This window comes from Lepidochelys kempii, chromosome 1 (genome assembly GCF_965140285.1).
Source record: "Lepidochelys kempii isolate rLepKem1 chromosome 1, rLepKem1.hap1, whole genome shotgun sequence".
Classification (NCBI taxonomy): domain Eukaryota; kingdom Metazoa; phylum Chordata; order Testudines; family Cheloniidae; genus Lepidochelys; species Lepidochelys kempii.
In genome coordinates, this window is record NC_136380.1 from 62,610,988 (window position 1) to 62,625,924 (window position 14,937).

The 14,937-nt window shown below is 40.5% G+C and overlaps 1 protein-coding gene across 18 annotated transcripts in view; it reads left to right on the top strand.

Moving 5' to 3' along the window:
- The window catches only part of ENOX1 (ecto-NOX disulfide-thiol exchanger 1), a 506,538-nt gene extending 492,008 nt beyond the window's left edge, over positions 1-14,530 (top strand). For 15 of the 18 annotated variants that reach the window (XM_073345396.2, XM_073345273.2, XM_073345245.2 and 12 more), the window contains 3 exons: positions 4,537-4,639; positions 7,345-7,430; positions 13,645-14,525. In XM_073345396.2, the coding sequence (XP_073201497.1) occupies positions 4,537-4,639; positions 7,345-7,430; positions 13,645-13,776 (321 nt within the window). In that variant the 3' untranslated portion in view covers positions 13,777-14,525. Of the gene's footprint in view, positions 1-1,459; positions 3,110-4,536; positions 4,640-7,344; positions 7,431-13,644 lie in introns of those variants that run through there. The other 3 variants (XR_012159112.2, XM_073345365.2, XM_073345354.2) reach the window with 3 other exon arrangements.
- Positions 14,531-14,937: the final 407 nt, after the last annotated feature.

Consider the following 14,937-nt stretch of genomic DNA (forward strand, 5'->3'; position numbering starts at 1 on the left):
CTTAACCAAGCAAAACTTCTATTGGCATCGGTAACAGTTTTGCTCAACTGAGGACAGCAGAATTTGGCTCTTTGTGTTTTTTTCACCTTCAAAAATATAAATTGCCTTTTCTTCACATGCCTAACCATATCTCCACCCTGCTCTGGATGGCCTGCATGCCTCTTGCTTTTGTTTCAGATACACAGCTTTTTCCCTCCTCCTCATCTGTCTTCAGAGAAAGCTTGGGGCTGGTAAGAAAGGGTAGCAACTGCTTATGCACAGCCAGCCCTCTGCAGTTGCTCCCTGTGTGCCCCGCACTGCCAGACACCTCGTAATGTCCTTCTCTGCTTCCCCTTCTCCTGCTACTGTTGGCATAATTGCACAAAACAGCTGTTAATTGGGCTTTGTATCATCAGTATAAATGTCAAAACGTGCTGTGACCTCACACAAAGTGTACCTTTTACTGGGTGCTTCACAAAGCGTAATATTCTCCATGCCCCACAAAATCCAGCAGAATCCCCCCACTCCACGCCACAGGGAACAGGCATTTTCCAGGTGCTCCATAAGCAATAGTTTCCCCCCAGGTTTTCAGACAATTTTCAAAACTTTGGATTACCCAAATAAGTCAGAGGCTTTTTAAACTCTCTGGATATTTGAATTTTGCAGACTGATCACACAACCAATCCATATTCCAAACAGTATATGGAAGTCACAGACGTTAAGGTCCAAATGTTATCTGTCAAGCACAGCCCTGAGTAAGGGGTAAAGTAGAGGGGAACTGAGCTACTGTTCCAGCCTTAGAAAGCTCTGTAGACTAGTGTGTGCAAGGAAGAGTACCAGGGGAGGACACGTGCCATGTCCCTACCTACTCCCGACTTCTTTGGAGTGGTTAACATGCACAGGGATGTCCTTGCATGCATGGAAATGCATGGGCTTCTGTATTTGCTAAGCCCAAGGGAAGAGGGTACGCTGGTGTGTGTGTGAGGAGGAAGTCTCTTTACATCCATCTCACCCCTTTGCATTAGTGCAGGGAATGGCCATAGTCTGATCATATAAGTGATATGCTGTCTGGCAATTTAATGCCAAGGGTGATGTCATGCTTTCCTGTGGGGGGAAAAAAAAACTATGGGAGAATTGGGAAACTCCACAAGCTTCTTCAAAATCATGCTGCAGAGGGGAAGGAGAGTTTTGTCACACAGAGTGGGCAGGGGACAGAGATCTACCCTGCTGAAATTTCATGAGCTGCAGAGAAATCCCGTGATTCTCAGGGTACCCACAAGAAATCTGCATGGAGACCCAACATCGCCCCACTACTCCTTAGTGGCCCTGTATTCCCTTTGGCAGCACAGCTCCCTTAGGAGCCAGGCTCTTATTAGTTCTCTGCCTGTAGATGGGCCCAAAGCCTGTGTGTGTGGAGTGGGACCCTGTGTGAGATAATGATTGAATGTCAGCATTACTTTACCTAGAAATATCCCTGCAGACTTGCAACCGAGAGTGACTCTCCACTGATCTGATCCAAAACCATGGAGCCCCAAAAGTGAAGCATCTGCAGACTCGGAGAAATCGTGCCCCCTCAGCCCAGGCCCAGCTCGCTAACAACATTTGGACCAAAGTGGGGCAGGGGAATTAAAATCCTTTCATCATCTGCTTGAGAAAAAATTAAAGTGATACTCTGGCCCCACTTACACCAAAAGGCCCCTTTTTTTGGTAATTGTGCTAGCACCATAAGGAATGACTCCATCCACGCTGAGCAGAAAGGTTTGCCTTATGTGTAGTCTGTCCTTAACTGTAGCACTCTAGTCATGCATCCATGTTCTACAATTACCTGATGAAATTTGTGACTCATGAATACTCCTGGGGCCATGTCCCTAATGGCTTCCAAGTGCTATTTAACCTGGCTTATGACAGCCACATATTCCATTTAGTCCTTCCAAGGTCATTTCACTTCTAATGAATACTAATTTCTCCATGCTCAGCCACACTCTTCACCTTTATTGCAGTAACAGACAGATGGTTGCAAACTATTTCTGTTATAATGAAACCTGGTAAAGGGGACTGCATAAAGGCCCAGAAACTAACATCTGCCAAGTAGAAATGGCCTCTGAACTAAGGGTGGAACAAAGTTGTACTGGAAAATGGAGATACTCTAGTGCAGTGTTTCTCCAACAGTGCTACAGAGACTGCAGGTTGCTGGCAGCAGCTGCTTATGTCACAGGGGTGAAACATCCGTCACTCTGTAACCCGTGATCCTTCCAGTTAGTTGTAGCCTGGTCTAGCACTCTTCGAGTAAATGTCCAGCCAGGCTGACATGTAATTTTCCTGTTTGCAGACACAATTTGTCCCTGCAAAAAATGCACCATTTTTTCTCCTGCCCACAAGTGACCTGTGTGGATGCAAATCTTAGTGGCTTCAGACCCAACTACCAAATTTGCGTCTGAAGCATATACAGTAGTTAGACACGTAATTAGTAAGATTTTCACTCATATTATAATTGCAAGTGCAAATGTTGGATGAGTTGTAGGTGAATTTATTTTTTAAAATATGAACAGGGCCATTTCCTTTTCCTTCAACTCCTGGTTCCTACCAATGTTGCTACTGCCTCCTTTGACAGTTCTTAGCTGCCCTCTTTTTGCTATGGCATGAATCCCTAAGCCAGACTTGGCCATATTGGCCATCAAATGCATACAAATGGCTCCGTTCATCCATTTTATCATCTTCTCTGGGACAGCAAGTCTTGCACAGAAGAATTTTATTTCCTGTAAACCCATTCACTCTTAATGGCTCAAGTGCGTGCAACCTGCTTTTTAAGCATCCTCTGTGTCACTAGCAAGATTACCAGTGTTTCCCTGCTTTCTCCCCCCACCATCCATCCAAGCAAGAACAACTTCCTGTGACTTCCTCTAGTCTCCATTAACACTGCTCCATAAATCCTATTGAGGGTTTTGCACATCCTCAAACCTGCCCATTAGATGAGACACCATCTGCTGTCTAATGCCAAAGGGAGTAGAGTTTCTTTCCCTGTATCACCACTCTACAAAACTTTCTAACTTTCCAAAAAAGATAGTCAGGTGTTTTGGGGGATTGTTTTATCAAGTGCCCATCTTGTTGGTCTCTCTCTTCCCTATCCATAATTACCCTTTTTAGAATGCTTTTATATCCTTGGAGACAAAAATTATATCTTAATGTATACGGTCTCTACTGACTTGCATTGCTCTAGCTTCATGCTGTATTCTCCTTCATCTTCCTCCTAGCCCAATTATTCTGCTCAGCGGGCCTTCTCTCCCACTGCAGAATCCATAGATAGATACATTTACAGGCTTTCATTAGTATTCTTCCTCCTCTCCTTTTTGTTGCCCAAAGTCTGCAGCAGATTAGTACTTACTTCAGCTGTGGGTTGTATCTGGAGCAGTGTCATTAGTGTTATCCATCCCAGGGATGATGATGATGATGATGTTATCATTTATTATTTGCATGACAGTACTACAAGTTAGTAAATGCCAAGATGACTTTCTTGTCTAAGAAGTAGAGCTGGTTGACAATCCTGCGAAAAAATGCCAATTAGTTGAAACAGAATTTTTTTTGCAGGAATTTCTCAACTCTAATTTTTTTTGTAAATGAAAATTGTTGAGACATCATTTTGAAATTGTCATTTTCTAAATGAAAAATTCAGTTTTTTCTAGTTCCAATCCACTTTTTGTTTCAAAATTTGTAAAAAACATTTAAATAAAAAATGACTAAAATTGAAACAAATCACTTCAAAATTATCAAAACCAAATTTTTCAATTAACCCAAATAAAAAAATATTGGATTTGTGGGACACAAAGGTTTCTAAAATTGTGACTGTCCTAATTTGGGATAGGAATTTTTTAAAAAATTTCACAGGACAGGAAAACAATTTCGTGCTCAACCCTACCGAGAAGCAGCTGGACCAAACACAGCTACTTAGGTGACTGTCCATCAAGATTTTACCGTAATTGCTGCTTCTTGGAACCAACAGTGCCCCCCCAACACACACACACATTTCAAACTCTTTTTGTCATGCTGGTAATTTTAAAAATGTAAGTCAATTACCAGAGCAGAAAGTTTGTCACAATGATTTTTATTTAAAAAATGTGGAATATTCACAGCCTGTCAAATCCCTCCTTCAGTGCCAAAAAGCCATGTAAATATAACAGTCCAACCATATTGCCTAGTTGTTGTCTTTGTTCTGAGATTTTCTTAGGAGGTTATAAGGTCCCCATTCTGCTTGCTGTAAAAGTGGAATTTTCTAAACCTCTCTAGTGTGTACCGTCTGTCATGCCTAATAAAGAGGCAGCTGTGACAAAGTTGGCACCTACTATATGCAGGAAATCGCTCTGCTTGCAGCAGTTGGGGAAACAGTGCTTCAAAAAGGCCTTTAATATTCTGCAAACAACTCAATTATTTATAATTGTTTTGTCCTTAGCTGTAAATTAAAGTAATGATCTTTTATAGAGAGAGTTAAAAAGCAGTAGGCAGGTTTTTTCTTGAAATGAATGAAATCTACATAAACACCTGTTTTGTTTTTAAACTTCGTAGGAAATCAATGTGTTGACAGTAGCATTGGTCAACCAAGAGAGAGAGAAAAATTCTGAGAAACGAAGCCAAGGTCTAAGATCAGAGAAAGAGGCGCTGTTAATAGGTAAGACAACTCAGTACTCAGTTCATCACTGCATATAACAACTAGGAAAAAATTATTGTGGAATAAGCAACCTTGAACGTTTGACTTAATGGAATTAGAACCTAAAGACTGTGCTGCTTATCATTCCCATGTGTTCACACGGGTTACAGTCAGAACAGCCACATGGAATCAATAGAAACGTTTTGATCATAAGGGATACAGGACCAGTTCGACAAGGCTCACTCGCATGACTAAGCCTTACTCACCTATGAAGACCTACTAATTTTAACATAAACATTTCTTATGCAGGACAAGTTGCAGAATCTGCCTCTATGCTTGTAAGGTGACAATAGATAGAGACTGAATTTACTTGTTCCAGGGTCTCATGGAATAGAACAGTGTGAATGGTGATCTTCCCATTGCACTAACAAAATGGGTGTAAGAGAAAGGAACAGAAACAATATTGAACAAAATAAGGATGCCCTTAACAGTTTCCTTTTTTTTTTTTTTTACATTAGGTGACAGTTTACTGACAAGAATAGGTATGGGAAATACCTCAAGGACAGTTAATACTTTAGCATACCTAATGAAAAACTTTAAAGGGAAATTATAGGTAACGGGCATTGGTCCATTCCAGGAAATGAACTATGACTGGCATGACATGATACAGTGGGGATGGATTGTGATATATAAGGTTGTTAGTTTGGGTTCTTTTTAATTTTGGATCAGACATTCCATACATAATTTCGGTCCCAGCATTTGGCTTCCTTTTAACTGTAACTATAAATGAATGCCTTTGATTTATTCATAGATAAATTGAGGTAGATGACTTGGTATATTGGGAATTTTATGTAGAGCTTTTCACCGCTAAGTGACCAGTTATTTGAATCCAGCCCACTTTGGTAATTATCTAAAGTAGTTACCACTTTATGGCTGTCCCATGGCTCATTTGAAGTGAGCATGTGGTCTCAGTCCTGGTCCTAATGGTCAGATGTCCACATCAGACAACCATCAGCAGAACTGGTGGTCTTAATGGGAGCCAAGGACTGCATGGGCACGGAAACCCAACATTACTCTTTCCCTTCAAGATCAGGGATGAGGCACATTGGTGATTGGTGGGCGGAGACTTTGCCCTATATCTGCCCATTCTCTAGAATTGTCAATATTTCACAAGCACTAAAATTCACTTAAGAAAAGCTGAGTTACTAAGTTGGTATCATGCATCTCTAGTCAATAATTACAAGCATATTTTTAAGTAGCCTTTTATTTCATTTACATTAATTAAAAATGGGCCATAGGTACAGAAATCAGATCTGGATTTTGAATGCCCCAAAACGGAAGTGTTTGGGTATGAAGTTTTGGTTCAATCTATAACATTAGCAAACTGAAGACTGAATACAGGTTTGGATTTCCAACAGATCCAGTCAAAGTTTAGTGGTATTTAGTTTGGGCCCATCTCTGCAATTATTGGCAGAGACCTTGATCCTGCAAAGATTTACACGTGTGCTTATGTTTGTACACTGTGGACGGCTATTTCCATTGATTTCCATGGGATGACCCACTATGTAAGTAAGTTTTTGCAGGATCAGGACTAGAATTTGCAAACATAACTGAAAATCTGAAAGAGGAAAAGGAAAGATGTAAAATGAGTTAAGCTTTACTTATCTTTTTCTAGTGTTGCCAGTGTTTGGGAAACGCTGAAACCTAACGGTGATTCTATTTCAGTCAGTATCAGCAGAGTGGCCTGCAGTTCACAAGACACAGTGACCCATTTTTGTAATTTGTAACCATTTTGATCTTGCTCTGTTTATGCCTTAAAAATAAAGAACCACCCCCTTAAGGTTTATTAGTTAAGAAACTCGACCAAAGGGAGCTGAAAATATCTTTGAATCTTGCTATTCAACTCTCAGCAAATAGTTAGTGACATGCATGCTGATGACCATTCCATATACCCACTGTTCATGTAGAGAAGGAGAAATGGGATAATGCTTTTAATAGCAATGCTGACATCCAACATCCTGCTTTCTCGATTCGTCACTATTATGCTGACACTTGATTTCCACTGCAGGAAAAAAAACTCTAGATTTAGAATCTGACTCCTCCTCAGCCCTTTATTCCCAGACCTTTTAACATGATCTTGTAAATTGCAATGAAGAAAGACAGAGCTTGCTCCCTTTTAAGGAAAAAAAATAAGTAAATATGTCAAGAAGGATTTGTTCTTCTCTCAGCAGCACTTTGGGGTAATGTGGATTAAACACTTATCATAACTAGCAACAGCGTAATTATTAGAAAAATTCAAGGCAATGCAGTTTCTGACACAGTTTATATGAAACGTTTCCACAACAGAGCTTCCACTGAAAGGGAAAAGGCAATAATTTTTCCATTCCAATATCTACTATTATATATTGGTAAATCAAGCATAAAATAGGTAATTGAAATGTTTCCAGCAAGTCTTTGTTTAGAAATCCCTTTATTCATCTGTATATTACCTTGGCCACTTACTTGCTAACTGCTGTCATTTCTGAAGATGAGCGATTGTGTTTATCATGTTACTATGGCTGTGTTAAAAATGTACTGTTCTCTTTTGTTTGTTGAACTGTGTAAGAAATATAAGAATCGTAATGCAGACTGAAAACTTGCAATGACTTATTCAGAACTACTGTGTTTAGACATACGATATATTGCCTCAGGTAATTTCAATACCTGGTGTGTTTGTTTTAATACAGGTATCATATCCACATTTCTTCATGTCCATCCTTTCGGCGCCAATATAGAATACCTTTGGTCTTACATGCAGCAACTGGACTCTAGGGTAAACAATGTTAATCAAAGTCTGGTTTCTTTATAGAACTTTTGTTTTGTTCTTTATGCATGTTAAACTCGGCGTGAGTGTCCATTAGAGAGGTAATGGGATGTGGGGCTTGCGGGTTCGCAGTCTTCATTCATTCGCAAATTACGTTGCACACATGTACCTGAGGTCTTTTGCCTTTCATTACTTTGCTGTGCTTTTGTGGCAACGAAGGCTGTTGTATTAAATGGCAAAGACTACCACACTGATTCTAGGAAACATGATTCTTATTTACTTCATGTAATATGTAGGAAATAAATTAAGATGTAGGTTTAGCTCTGGCCACCAAAAGGAGAGAGGATGGCCAGACAGAGACCTTTTCTTGGGACTGTGCCTCTTAGAGAGCCTTGTACCCTGCAATGCGTCCCTCACCTTACCCTGATGCTGCCCCTCAGAGCTGAGAATGCTCTTGATACTTGGATCAGTGAGCCCTCTGTGCACTTTGGAGCATGAATTATGCAGTACAAATGGAGAGTGGAGTATAAAGGACTGATAGGGCTGCAGGCCCTATCAGAGGAGCCACAGAAGTGGTCACCACCTCAGGCTATAGCATGCAGATGGACCAGGGGAAGAGACTACAGTAAGATAGATAATACACTGTCTCTCTTTTCACTTCATCCTATCCACATAATCGACACTGTGCTTATGAAAAATATTCTTTGCTCACTGGCTAAATGTGGTGATGCCTGTGTCAATGCAACAAAAGTCTGATTACATAAATAAAATTCATATTCCTATTATCTCTTCCTCTGGTCAGTATAACTTGGTTCTAAATAAACCCTTTCATTCTGAAGTAAGGAGTTAAATACTGGCCATGGTGTGGCTATAAAATACAAGCAGACATTAGGCACTTAACAATGATTTGCATATGTGGTTGTTGAGATACAAGTAACTAGTTACATACTATGGGTCAAATCCTGCACCCCTTATACTATTGACTTCAACTGACTGCAATAACCTCCCACTTCCTGTCCTCCTGGACTCTCCCCTCTTCAATCTATCTAACATTCGGACTGTAGCCCAGCTAACGTTCCTTTCCTTCTGCTCTGACTATGCCACCCCTCCCTAGAACCCTTTCGTGGTCTCCATGCAAAATAGTGCAAGGTAGAGAGTAGTGGAGATGCCTTAGCAAGAGCCCCATTAGTGTGAGAGAGAAGGGGGAGCTGGCAGGGCCCTGAGCCTTTGCAACTCGCTTCCTGCCATAACAGCCTGTTTGTCAGCGCATCACAGGCCATCATTTTTCTCTTGTCCTGAAGGAGATGGGTGCAGGGTAGGGCTGGGTAACTGGATGGCTGTGTTTTCATTTCAGGGTTGTACAAATCCGAGTGATGACGTATTTCTTTCTGTATCGAGTTCAAATTCCTGGTCCTGACTTCCAAGGCACTTAGATCTCAGCCCCTTCTCTCCCCCACACTCCTCACCTAATGCTGTGCTCGGATGCTCCATATCTTCTCGCAGTCACGCTTTTGTGCCTCTTTTCACGCTGTTCCAAATCTCTGGCACATACTCGCTCTGCCAGTCAGCCGAGCGTCCTCACGCATCTTTCAAATCCCTTTGTAATACCCACTGCTTTTGATTAGGTTTCAACTGCTGTTCTCTCCCAGGGTTGGCCACTCCTGCTTAATTATCAATGTTTAAAATACAGGCTCTGTGTGCCCCATACCACAGTTCAGACTGGTATTTGTTGTACCCCTTATGCCTCTTTTCCGTCTCTCACTTGCCGGTTGGAATCATTTCCTGTGTTTAATTCAGGCCAAGTGCTGCAACCTTTACTCACACAAATTGTCTCATGGACTTCACTGGGAGCATTCACACGAGTAAGGGTGGCAGGGTCAGACACTTAGGTTGTAAACTCCTCATGGAATGGACCTTCATCTCTCTCCCTTTCTGTAAAGGGCTGTTTAAATTTGCAGGGCTACATCAGTGCTAGATAATAAATGTGGACTGCAGGATTTGGCCGGATGAGCTTACTTCTGAAGTGACTGACAGTAGTAACCAATTACTTTTTAATAACGTGATCCTGAGATGTAATCTCAAAGATTAATTTCATTTACTTTCCATGGATACCTTGTCATTACTAACCTAAGCAGGAATGATCATGTCATAGTACCCAGGTTGGCTGCAGCCTCACTGTGCAATTCACACGTTACCCAAAAGTAACTTGTTATCAATTACTCTGATGAGAAGTAAGAAAAATATGTAGCAAATTTCGTTTTGGCTGTAGATTGATTGGCCCTTACACTGACTCTCTCTGGCACTTTTCTGCAAATCACTTAAACTCTGCCTCAGTCTCCCCTTTGGGAAAATAAAGGGTTATGGCTAATATTTTCTTATCTTGCTGGGGTGGTGTGGTGAGGCTTAATTTGTGTACTTCCTGTTGGTAAAGTGCTTTGAAAATGAACAATACTCCCATAGTCGTGTGCTAGGAGTGTTAGTAAATAGATTTGTAATAAACCTGTTGTCCACAGAACTGGAGGATACTGCTGTGAATAACAAATCTATTGCGCAGGAAGCAGCAGCAGTACACATTTTCCCATTATTTTTTGTATTATGATCGTGCCCAGAGGCCCCCATCAGTATTCAAGCTCCTTTGGGCTAAATGCTGTACAAACACACAGGAAGACACAACCACTCTACACAAGGAGTTTACAGTCTAAAAAGACAAAGACCAATGGTGGGAAGAAGTGGGACAGAATACAAGCAGAGTGATCAGGGGGGACAGCAGGTTTTGAGAGCCCCAGTTTTTTGAGTGCCCAGAAGTGGGACTGGACGATGGGATGGATCACCCAATAAATTGCCATGTTCTGTTCATTCCCTATGAAGCACCTGGCATTGGCCACTGTCAGAAGACAGGATACTGGGCTAGATGGACCATTGGTCTGACCCAGTACGGCTGTTCTTATGGCATCTATTTTATTGGTGGTATCTGAGGGAAAGAAGCTGAATTTATACTGCACTTCACTATTCTAATGTAATTTTAATTTATTTTTGCCCATTTTCATTTTTTAAAATACATATTTTACCTTATTAATTATTCTTGTCTATTCAGATTTTATTTTCTCCCATACCATGTGCCTTACCACTGACCCAGAATAGACACCTGGAGGACCAAGATGGAACAGTTTCCATGGTCATTCTGTTTTTGGCCTCTTCGCTGATTCTGTAAGGGAACCACTGTCGTGGTGATTTTTGTTTTTTGGGTGATGATGGGCACATCTTTCCTACTAGAAACTTGACTGAGGTGACCTGCTCACATAGCTCACCAAATGTACAAAGATTTTGAGTGACATGGAGGCAGAAACAATGCCTCCTAGAGCTCTGGGACTGCTGCCAAATCTCAGGCAGTGTACCATAGAGCTCTTAACCTGCAGGGGACCAGCTGTCACTGTGCCTCAGTGGGTCACAGCTGAGAATGCCAGGTTCATGACAAACAGCTGAGAAATAGGGCAGACTCACCCCAAACTGGTGGTTATTCCATTATTAAATTATACCAAGCCAGTAACAAAAGTAAACTTCTGTCTCACCACACTGGTTAACAAGAAGTCAGAAATGCAGTCTCCTTAGGCATTCCAGCCCTTGTTTCACCACCCAGACACTGGACTCTATGATGAGTGGTTACTGAAAACCAATTTCATCACATATAGGGTCCTCTAATCCCAAGAGATCAGCCACATAGCCAGGTCAGTATATAACTCAGATCTTACCCAATAATCATGCTGTTGCCAATCCTTTAGTATCTAATATCTAATGGCTTATTTATAAGAGAAAAGAAAGAGGAGAGAGTTAAAATGGTCAAAGAAATCATATACATACAATCATTGCAAAGTTCTTGGATCAGGTTTGTAACAGTGATGTTACAGATTTATGGCTTGCAAAGTCTCTTGGAACTTCCAAAAGATTGGAAGGTCCTCAGTCTATAGTCAATATGCTCCTTTTAGTGTAAATCCATAGTCCAAAGATCAGAGCAGGAAAGAGACAAAATGGTGATGCTTTCAGGGTCCTTTATACCCTCTCCCATGTGGAGGGACTGCTCTGAGTCTTAGTTTGTGGAAAATAACAGGCACAAGATGGAGTCCAGGGTCATATGAGCAAGTCACATGCACTTGCATGCTTTGATAGGAGCAACCATTACCCATATTCTGGTTAAAGCATCCACAGGAAGGCTCACCGGGTGCTTCTATGGCCCATTGTGAGAGTTACCTGTTCTTTAATGGGCCATCAACTTGAATGGGCTATTCACAATGTGCTGGCTAGACTGGATTAACCTTCCTTCTCGGTGTTACTATAGGAGCAAACACATTTGAAATACTGGTACATAGTCAATATTCATAACTTTAGACACACAGATGATACATGCATACAAACAGGATAATCATATTTGATAAATTGTAACTTTTCCATTGATACCTTACATGACATACTTTGTATACAGTTTGGTGTAATTGTCTAACAGTGGCAATATTAATGACATAAATGGTAATATTTCAATCATACAGGATCACACCAGCTCTGTGTGGAGAAGGCCCTGGCCCACTGTGACCATTAGCCCTGTAGAGTCCTTGTGCTCAAGAGAGCTCAGGGACCAGGACTGTGGCCCTGTCCTCGCACACCACTTGCATGCCCACACAGGGTTCAGTGCAATCTGGCCCTTAATGGTTACCTGCTAAATTTAACCATAGTTTATGAAGTAAACTATTTTAAATACTGCTTCTACATTTTAGCTTAGCTGAAAGTGACCAACCAAACCTTTACCAAGGAAGGCTTATTTAATCAAAAATGTGGAAACCAAAAAGTAAAATTAATATTTTATGTTTTTTTGAAGAAAATTAGAGTGCTGAACCTCAAGACCAGTTAAAGTATATACACTTCTTAGAGAGACTAAAGTAAATGTTATGCAATGATAACAGCCTAGCAGTGGTATCTCTTCCGGTTATATATTGTTGTTCTTTTATAATGCCAGTCCAGGTACAAAAAGCAAGACCCATGCTGCAGGGAATTTACATTTGTGTTAGAGTCAGGAGATTCAGATGTATGGAGTTAATGTTAACAAAAGGGCTGACCACTAGCATACCATTGATTTAGTACAAAGCTGCAGGGTTTATTTATAGGACAGTCCCATAATAAAGAGGGCAACGCTGCCTGATTAGCATGTATCTACTGCATCTTAGAGCATTTCTGCAAACAAGCTGATAATATGGTTGAGTTTGTTCTCACTTCCACCTGTGCACATCAGAAATAACTGCAGATAGTGATGTATAAATAGGGTGAATGAGCTCAGAATCAGATTCAGTGTCTGGATGTCATAGCTTACCATGGCATAGATTTTGGGTAATACCAGAGGGTGTGGACGATTCTCCACATGCAATATAGGGAGCATTCCATGCGCTTTCTACTAGCTTGTGGCCATGAACAAGGTGCTGTCCAGAACCCCATTGGCGAAGATAGGCCATTTAGGAGTAGGAGGAGGGATTATGTGATGGGAGGAGGAACAATGGTGGAAGTTCAGTAGACTGCATTGTCTTTAAGGGCAGGCTAGCTGCTATACTCGTCTGTACTGTGTGGGATTCTCTTCGAGGAGCTCTGGTGACTATGCAAGTCCCCTTCATGCTTCCTCTTCCAGGCCCAATGGTACAAAGGGCAGGCACAACCTATCCTTCCCTGACCCTACCCCAAGTAATATTTCTTCCAGAACTGAATTTCTGAGAAATGTCTAAACTGAGTAGGAGGCCACTGAACTAGGACAAGAAGCAATGGGCTTAATCTGCAGCAAGGGAGATTTGGATATTAGGAAAAACTTTCTAACTACAAGGGTAGTTAACGCTCTGGAATAGGCTGCTGGAATCCCCTCACTGGAAGTTGAAGAACAGGTTGGATAAGAAGTTGAAGAACAGGTTCTGGGATGGTCTAGGTTTCCTTGGTCCTGCCTCAGCGCAGGGAGCTGGACTTGATGACCTCCTGAGGTCCCTTCCAGCCCTACATTTCAATGATTCTATACCATAGTGGGAATATGGATCTATCTGTAGATGGCATAAAATGTTATAAACTCTCAAAAAGAAATGCTGGGATTTTTAGTTGACCTAGAAAATGTTTCTTCTACGTGTATTCTCTAAATTTCCTATTTCTTAAATATAACCCAATTGTTTCTCACTGTATTTTTGCTTTTCCCTCTCTTTCACAGATCTCTGCAAATGAAATAGAAATGCTTTTGATGAGATTGCCACGCATGTTTAAACAAGAGTTCACTGGTGTAGGAGCAACATTGGAAAAGAGGTGGAAGTTTTGTGCCTTTGAAGGAATTAAAACTACCTGACTGTGAATAGTAAAGAGGTATGCAGAAGAAGAATTCCTAAAGCATGGCAGGGTTACAAAGTATTAAAGTATGAAATTTGGTTTTGGCACACGGACGTACATTTTTAGAGTTATCCAAGCCTAATTTTAGTTACATTTGTGACGTTCTCTTGTGAGTGGAAATGTGGTTGTGCACCAGTTCCTAAAAATAAAAATATAAAATATTTTAAAATGTGACCTATGAAAACTGAAGATACCACTGAAGACAGTCATAACGATGTCAAGATATTAACATGCTACATCTAAGAATAGCTCACTGAGCAAATGGATAAGGGAAAAGATTGCCTAGTTATGGTTGCTAAGCTACAGCAATGTATATGTAATATATAGCAGAAATCATTACGTTATGTTCCTGAAAGTCTTTCCATTAAGTAAGTAATTGTACAGTGAGAAAAATTATCCCAAAAGAAAACTTGAAGATGTGTCTGAACAGTTATTGTCTTTTGTAAATTACGTTTTATGCTGTTCCAGGGATTTTTGCCTTATTGAAAGAGGCCTGAAAATGTGATTGGACTCCTCGAGAATGCTTTATCAAGAATATTATTTTTCTAATGTAACTATTCCTCATTATAAGTTCCTTTAACATGGGTTGCATATCAATTTTCATAAATGTGTAAATAAAAAAGAAACCAGTGTTACTGTATTGTATTTGGTATGTAACATTCAGGTTTATGCATCAAAATAAATATTCAGTTCATTACTGTTAAGGATTTTATAGCAAATATATTAATTTTTTTTCAATAAATTTGACTTCTACCAGATTATTTTTACAAGTTGTTCTTCTGATGTTTCTGAATTGTTACAAATCCAAAAGGTGTCCGTCACTGTTTGCCCTCCTTCCACCAAAGCCAGCTATTGCAAACCTCCCGATGAAATGTGTTGAGTACTGAATCAAAGAAGAGACTGTAATATTAGATTAAATCAAAGGAATTAAAATTAGCACCAAAGGAAGCTCCAAGGTGAAGATTGTGCTTTTACAAACTGAACAGATTTCATTTTGTTTTAAACATATCTAGCCAAGCAGCAAGGTATTTAAACAAACAAAAACAAAGCCAGGTTTCAGAGTAACAGCCGTGTTAGTCTGTATTCGCAAAAAGAAAAGGAGGACTTGTGGCACCTTAGA